Below are 7879 nucleotides of genomic sequence, written 5' to 3' on the forward strand. Positions count from 1 at the left end.
GCATCGCGGCCCGGGCGGTTCGGGCACGGAGCCCCGGTGCCCTCCGGCCTCATCCCGCCGGCCCAGCACCGCCTCCCGGCCGGGCGAGGCGCAGCGGGCCGGGGAGGAGCGGGGCGGCGGGGCCGGCGGCGGCCCCCTCACGGGTAGGGCCGGGGCCGGGCCTGCGGTTGCGGGGTGTCAGCGGGGAGCTTGGCCTCGCTTCAGGGCGGTGGGTTTTCCTCAGGAAATTTGGGGTTTTAGGGGGGGGTTTCAGTGTGCGTGTCCCCGCTCTGAAACAGGTCCTGCCAAGCGCTTTCCGGTGGGCGCGGTGGATGCCATCCTGCGGGACGTGCTGCGGGGATACCTGCAGGAGCAGCCCTACGAGCCAGGCGTGTGCGGGGAGATGGCGAAGAGCATCGCCGAGGTACCCCCGACTTAATTCACTTCGTGGATCCTTTCATCCTCCTGCTGCGCCGGGGCGGCTGACAGCATGGGGAGGTTGGGGAGGGGGTCCCACAGCGTGGTCTTGCAGGCATGGTAGGTAACAAGGTAGGTAACAAGGCTTCTGTTCACCTCCCTGTGTCATTTCTGACCAGCAGTTAACGCAAAACTTGAGGTTTTAGGGTTTTTTTTCCAGCAGCACACCTCTCACTTCTAACTGCATACTGAGCAAGGGTGGTGGGCACCATCCGGGGTCAATAACAACGTAAAGCAAATGCTGGAGGGGCCCTCAAAATTTGCCAAGGGTTGGTCTGAAACAGGTGCAGATCTATACAGTTTGATGAGGAGGGTTGCTGGAGCGGCAGCGGCTCTGGCCAAACACACAGTTCAGAAGAAAATTCTTGTCCTGTCCAGAAATGCTACTTACAAGTTTGAAGTGTGTTTCAGACCTTTCCTAACTAAGCCCTTGGTGGTACCTGTGTTGCTGTAGTGGCTTAATGCTGCGCAGTGACACATGTGCAAACTCCTTGTTGGCTAAATCCAGTCTTTTCTGCACATGCTGCAAAGAAAAGACAGTCCTGAGCTTTTAGTTTTTCATCTGATATGTCCCCTTGTCGGCATAGAAAAAGCAGTACTGCCTGAGGTACCTTTTCCCCCTGCACTCAGCAGTGAAGTGTGAATGCGTGCGGGAAGGAGATCTGTTCAGTGGGAAGATGGCACTCACGTACGGTAACGCCTCACGTAACAGCCGTGCTCACGTTCCTGTAGTCAAGCAGAAAGATGTGCCTGCTTTAGCAGATGGAAATGTTGGTTTTTTTGTCAAATGACGTCAGCAGCAAGCATCCACCTGCCCGTGGGGCCGGGGTGATTTGTGGAGATGTTTCAAATGCAGCGTTTCAAGGATTATCACCAGGATTATTGCAGGGGCTCATTAGGGCAATGCTCGCACTTCTGCGTCCCAGAAAGCCCAGTCACTGAGCATCCCCTGCGAAGAGAGCTCGCCATTTGAGTCTAACCACGCTTCTCTCTTGCAGGTTATCAAAGCTCGGGTAAAAGACCTTCTGGTGCCGAGGTACAAGATTGTTGTGGTTACGCACATTGGGCAGCTGAACGAGCAGAGCATGCAGATCGGAAGCAGGTGCCTGTGGGATCCTGCGACTGATACGTTTTCATCGTATGTGTTCAGAAACACTTCACTGTTTGCTCTTGCAAATGTCTATGCAATCTATTTTGAATAATGAGGTAGCTGAGTTTTAGCAAAGGGAGAAATTAACATTCACTCTAACCCTTCCTGTTTCTGTTGCTGAGAACAGCTGTGAAGGACCAAGGCAACTCTAACCTGTTTTGTAATGTGGTTACCATAAGGTTTTTGGCGGCGGATGTAATTACTGTATTTCCCGGGGCTTTCTCTGGGAAGTGATTCTCTGTAAAATGCCATTTTGCACCTGATCCTAACTGCTTTCAGAACAGTGTGTCCCCGTAATACTTTTTCTCCTTGAATTTACTGTGACTACATGGTCCCCAAATGGAAATCACAGGGAGATTTTCTGAAAGTAAAACAGAAGCATTTTGAAATAGTCCACATTAAATGGCATTTTCAGGCAGTTAAGCATGTGCTTAAGACTAACTGTCCCACAGCATTTGGAATCAAAAGATAAATGCCTTTAAATTATATCATGTTTAGAGTATATACATCCAACACGTCTGGCCCTTTTTATTTAAGGTGCTTGAATCTAGCAAAAAATTTGAATTGGGTTTCTCAGCTGATCCATGCCTATAGATAGCAGGGGACCTATGTCTCTGTGCTCAGATACAGGTTTCCAATCAGCCTGGGTGCAAATTAACTGCTCCCTAGGCAGGACCTTGGGTAGACTTTCTTGGAAACAGCTGCAACAGGAAACAAATCATGGCACCTGCCCTTTTTAAGGGGAATCACTGCTGAGTTGATTGCAGTCTCTGCTGCTATAGCAATTCCCATGCTGTGGCAGGGCTCTGACTTGGAGGCCTTGTGGTGCGATGCTCTGCACAGAAATATTTTCATGGCATTGTTTTTAGTCTGATGCTACCGAAGATGGGCTTTTTGCTGCCCGTATTTCACAGTTGATACCAGGTCCAAAATCAGCTGTTGGATTTTTGTAAGTAAGAGGAAACACCTGTGGGAAATGGCTAACGTTACTGCATTTTATGTGCGAAGCTGAAACTGGGCTAGTAGTTAGATGGAAAGAAATACTTGTACTCATGTCTAAAAATGTAACGATTTTAACACTTAAAAATTAAAATGCTATACTTTGTAGAATGTAAGCAAACCACCCTGAGCTGCCATTGCAGCCGTTCGCTGGTTTGCACTACAGCATTTACCATCCGGCCTTTACTCCTTAGCGTACTCCAAAGAACAAAGGCACAATTAAAGAATACGACTGAAATAACAGTGTTTATGGCATGATTGTTTTAATACGTGAAAGCTGTGGATGGCAGTGAGCCTCGTCAGCATCCGCTGCCTCTTAGCACAGCGAGCTGATATCTCTCTCGCTGCAGCCGACGCTGCAGCAGGATGTGGTGAGCAACTTGGCTACTTCGCGCTTTCTCAGCACCGACATCTTCCTGGCGAGCTGTACGTCTCGCTTTGTCTCGGGCTTGATGTTGAGGATTTCCTCGCTGTCGGTCCCCAGCCTCCGGTCGGTGTATGTCAGGGGATCTGCGTAACCGTTGTCTTCCTCGGAGAAGGGCGGGGGATTTTCATTCTCTGTTGCATAAAAATTAGAAGCTAAGCATGAGAAGGCACGGAATCACGAGTCAATTAGAGATGTTTATCTTGACCAGAAGGAAAGTCAGACCAAGCTACAGCTAGAGAGCTGGAAGTATTAGCCACGCTTCTGGTGGAGCAGCTGAGATGTATGGGATCACTGTCTGCTCACCAGGATGGTGTTAAAATAGACAAGTGATGTACACGTTCTGTGATTAACATGTTAAAATACCAGGAACTCAGGGATTTGCACTGAAGAGGGCTCTTTGCAGGAGCAGTTGCCTAATCAGTCTTACACTGATACGTTTGCTTCAGAGGATACAAGTGATTTGACGTGCCGGTGGCACTTGATGAGCATGTTAACTGAGAACTTCTTGTGGGTTTCCTGAGATGCAGCTACTGCGTTAACACATCAGACACCCAGAGTTCCTGGATATCCCACTTAAACCGTGCTTGTAATTCATGTGCATTTTAAACACCACCGTACAGCCAGGCACTGCCACGTGGAGTTTATAAGGCTACAGAAGGCACCTCGCTTAATTCAGCAGCAGTGTGTCCTTCTCCTTCCCCATGCTTTCTGATAGAGCATTGCAGAAAGGGTTGCTTTTGCTATTTAAAGCTGCTGCTACCGTAATATTTTCCAAAAAGGCAGTTGTTATCGCTTGGAAAATGTCGGAAGCCTCTGTTACTGTCACCTGCCTCATTTATTTTCTTTTCTTTTCTAGTTATTTTAACCTGTCAGAGCACAAATTTCTAGCGGTGCACGTAGTGGCTGAATTTTCTGATTCTACCTAAGAATGTACTAATAAATATATACAGCAGCACGTGAAGATACTTCAGTTGCAGAGCATATATTTGACGTTCTGTATTCTTGCTTTTCATATCCTCAAGCTGTTTATAAAGGATGGGGAAGGAGGTGTGTGCTACATAATGGCGAAACTTGTGTTAACCACAGCCAGACTTTCCTCTGACCTGTGAAATGTTCTAGCGTAGAAATGTTCAGTGATAACCTTGGACTGAACTCGTGGACTTGGAAAATCTTGATCCAAATCTTTTTAATGTAGCAAAATAGCAAATAAAATAGCTAAGCAAGACAAGCTGGGAGGAAACAAGACGTGAAGTTGCACCACGTCCCTGGCTGTCTCAAAACGAAGTCCACGCTGTTCCTGCTGGAGATTCATCTTTTTAGGAGGGCAGCAGAAGGCCAGGGCTTAGTTCTGCCCGTAGATTTGAATCCCCTCGAAGCTGGGCACACCGAGCCCTGTGACAGTGCATTAATTAGTACTTACCGAACAGGTATTGATAATCGGCCAAGTCCCTTTTCCACCGAGAGCCGCCGCAGGTGAAAACGATGGCTCTGACAAAATCTCTCCCGCAGAGCTTCACGGCGTTTCCCTCCCCGTCAGCCTGGTGTGCTGCAGCCAGGAGGGCGAGCGCGGCGAGGGCCAGCAGCGTGCTCCTCATCCTGCGGCGCGGCGGCGAGGACAGGGGGGAGCTGATGTGCGAGGCCAAGGTGGGGACTGCTGCCGCCGAAACCCCCGCATTTATACGGCTGCTCCGTGCGCTCTGCTGGGTAATGGCTCGTTCTGGGGGGTGACGATGTTTGCCCAAAACAAGTTAATCGCTTGGTTCTGGGGGCGCTTTAAGTGCTTTGGGATACGCGCTGGGGTTTGGTGTTAAAGGCATCTTGAGACTACCTAAGTGCCCTAAAACAGGGAGACGTGGTGTGGCACCTTTACGGGGTACGGGCTTAGATCAATACTGTTAATGTGTATGTTCTGCAGAAATGTTTATTACGTGTTCTGTAGGTAATGGGTTTCCTCCCCGCGTGTTTCCCACACAGCTGCGCCACCGCCGCCCGTTGCCCAGGTGTTAGCACGGTTTAAGTGGCACTGGGCCTTTTTCTGTTACTGATCCCGAATGAAAAGGGAGTTAACGTCTTCCGGGGCTACCCTCCGTTGTGCACCTCTCCATCTCCCCTCCTGGTTCTCCGGCCAAGCCTCCCCTCACAAAGCTGGCAGCCGCACGCCTCAGAGGAGCCTGCAGTGCCGGGCAGCCACTCGTGCTGTGCACGAGGACACCCGAGCAGGAGAAAATCACATCCCGAGGGGTGTTGGTGGCCAGTGCAGCCACCAGACCTGCTGATGCTCCGGGACCAGGAGCCAACACAGCGGCTAGTGTCCAGAGCTCGGTGGTGTTCCGCATGCTGTTGGCTGCGGTTGCTGTGAGGTTCAATTAAAAGTTCTTGCAATGAAATGCCTTAAAGAAGAAAACGGGTCAGAAATTCCATGTTTGAGAACAAAATGCATGAGGAACTTTGGAGATTTGTAGCACTTCCTAGCACCAGGAGCGTTTTCCAGCTCCATAATGTTACGGTTCTGTGGATTACACAGTGTGCAGGGTGAATTACAGTGTTACAGCCTTGACAGAAAGCTTTTTTATTTATTATTTTAACCAGTAGCATCGGTAAGTAAACAGTCACGAGCACAGATGAAAAATATATGGTGTATTCTGATCTAATTTGTAATAATGCTCAACTAACGATTAACACATGATTCACCTTAATGGCTGGATGTCTGAGATGCACGAAGATTCATTTCACATCAAGGGTGAGCTTGCATGCAGGTTGTGTAACGTGCAGGCTGCAGAAGGAAGTGGAAGTTAATGCATCACAAATGATCTTTAACTTCAGTGATGTGTTTAAATGTTGGAGGTTTACTGTGAGCCTAATGAGGGTCTGAATGTTCTGTATCTATAAAATGTCTCGCTACATCATGCTTTCAGGAGCAGGCAGCTATTGCCTTTGCCAGTTGACAGGCAGAGCACTTTAGTGCTCCGAGCTCTTGTGACGGGGATCTCTGCTGTGCTGAGCTCTTCTGCGGCTATAACCTGGCTCATATTCTTAATGACTCATCTTTAAAAACGTTCCAGATTTTGTGCGAGCAGTCTCTGAAAAATCCTCTAAGACACCATGGTGCAGCTGGTGGCCCACTGGGCATTGTGTGTGTGTGCACCAATGTGTTTTGTGTTTCAGATTCTTCCGTTCTGCCCCCAAGAAGACAGCCTGGCCTGCCGAGAGCTGGGCTGCTCCACGCTGCCTGGAGATCCCGACGGCAGCGGTTGCTGCAGCAGAAGCACCCTGACCTCCCGGCTGGGGCTGCAGCTTTTCTGCTTCCTCACCGGTTCCCACCAACAGTTTTGGCTCTCCCGCTGCTGGGGGTGGTCTGGGGGAGGTGGTGACGTTTCTAAAAGCACGGATCTGGCTTCCAGCGCTGCTAAGGACAACCCTTTGCTCCACAGCCACGCTGCGGTCTCGTGTGAGGATCTCTGAGAAAAGCGTCAGCGGGAGCACAGTGAATTTAAACTGCGATCTTACACTATTCGGATTGGTCGGGGTGAAAAAGTCAGCCTCTAATTCTGCCTGGTGTGGGGCGACCTGCGGGTGGCGGGGGCACTCGATGCCTTTCAAAGCTTGGCTTTCTGCCTTAGCTGTGGTTTATGGGATGGCAGACAAGACGGATCTGAGACCACAGTGGAAGATAAGGGCTACAAATGGCTGTATTCCAGGACGTAAGGCTGGTTTTAGGGTGTATTCTGTTTCCTGATGAGTGGCCAGCACAGGAGGGGATTTGGGGCATTTATGCTTTTTGAGTAACTCCACTTTAATGGAGGCCTTTCTATTGCCTTATCTGTATTGCAGGGGAAGGCCCTCTGTGTATTAATACAACAGCCTGATCACATGAGGGGGGGATTCCTGGGGCAAAATTACACCATTTAAGATTTCCAACCCATATGGTTCCAAATATAAATTTTAATGAATTTAAGAGCAATAAACACTTTATGATAATACTACCAGAAGGCTCTCCCGCTGTTTACCAACCGGGAAGTGGTGTCATTTAGCTACTGTTAAGCAGTTAGAGCGGGACTGATTACATCATGTAAGGCATCATCCTGTAAAACAAGAGGTGAGAGGGAAATAATTTTCAAGATGATACATGTGTGGTAGCTGTACTTAGAAGCGATTGCCCCTGCCATAATAATCTTTCTTTAGTACAAGTTGTACTAATGAGAGGGTCCATGCTCATTAGAACCCTGTCTAATGAGGCTCCGTGACTCAGTCGCCAGTTGTGCCACATCTCCCAGGCTGAAATTAAGCACTGATACACCCAGAAAATGATTCCTGTACTCTTACTGACTGAAAAACGGAGGTTCAGAGGACTTGCACTGCTTCATGTAACTTGTAGGGGAGGGGGAAAAAAAAAAAACACATTTATGTTAACAACGGCCTCACTTCCAGTGTTTAAGGGAAGTATCGTTTTGCTCTGTGGTTACAGTACTTAGCAAATGAGGCTGCTGGTAATTACCAGAACTTCTAAATGCAGTGCTAGTAATCATGAATTACCCATTCTTAATTCCCTAAGAATGAAAGTTAGATTAACGCCAGCATTTCCATCCTCCCAAATTGTTTAGTGTTTTGCACTGTAGAACTCAAGTGATTTTAAAAAGTACCAGTGCCATTTTACAAAGGGGGAATGCAAGTCCAGCGAGGCAAAGCTCCTTGCTCAAAGCTGAAAGGATGAAGGGAGAGCTGAGTTCATCAAGCAGTACAGTTCAGGGCTCCAGGCCATGTGCAGGGAGATGATGGGAGGAGGGATCTACCTGTTCTTCCAGCATCCAGGATGGCATTTTGTACGGGGGGGGGGGGGGGGGGGGGGG

At 49.0% G+C, this 7879-nt stretch overlaps 3 protein-coding genes across 3 annotated transcripts in view; 1 reads left to right on the forward strand and 2 right to left on the reverse strand.

Moving 5' to 3' along the window:
* Nucleotides 1–10: 10 nt before the first annotated feature.
* TCTEX1D1 (Tctex1 domain containing 1) lies at nucleotides 11–2843 on the forward strand (the record flags this gene model as incomplete). Its single annotated transcript, XM_035333226.1, has 3 exons — nucleotides 11–143; nucleotides 279–403; nucleotides 1455–2843. Coding segments are annotated over 3 exons (462 nt in total), but the record flags the coding sequence as incomplete, so codon positions are not given.
* INSL5 (insulin like 5) lies at nucleotides 2767–4664 on the reverse strand. Its single transcript, XM_035333224.1, has 2 exons — nucleotides 4453–4664; nucleotides 2767–3163 (listed from the first exon to the last, which is right to left on the reverse strand). The coding sequence occupies exons 1-2, from the start codon at nucleotides 4625–4627 to the stop codon at nucleotides 2922–2924; spliced, it is 417 nt and encodes a 138-aa protein (XP_035189115.1). The 5' UTR covers nucleotides 4628–4664; the 3' UTR covers nucleotides 2767–2921.
* A 2290-nt stretch (nucleotides 4665–6954) lies between these two features.
* DNAI4 (dynein axonemal intermediate chain 4) overlaps nucleotides 6955–7879 on the reverse strand; it is a 17577-nt gene continuing 16652 nt past the window's right edge. The window contains exon 16 of the mRNA XM_035333223.1: nucleotides 6955–7114. Within this exon, the coding sequence (XP_035189114.1) occupies nucleotides 7070–7114 (45 nt within the window). The 3' untranslated portion in view covers nucleotides 6955–7069. The remainder of the gene's footprint in view (nucleotides 7115–7879) is intronic.

The sequence above is a fragment of the Oxyura jamaicensis genome, chromosome 8, assembly GCF_011077185.1.
Source record: "Oxyura jamaicensis isolate SHBP4307 breed ruddy duck chromosome 8, BPBGC_Ojam_1.0, whole genome shotgun sequence".
In the NCBI taxonomy this organism is placed as follows: domain Eukaryota; kingdom Metazoa; phylum Chordata; class Aves; order Anseriformes; family Anatidae; genus Oxyura; species Oxyura jamaicensis.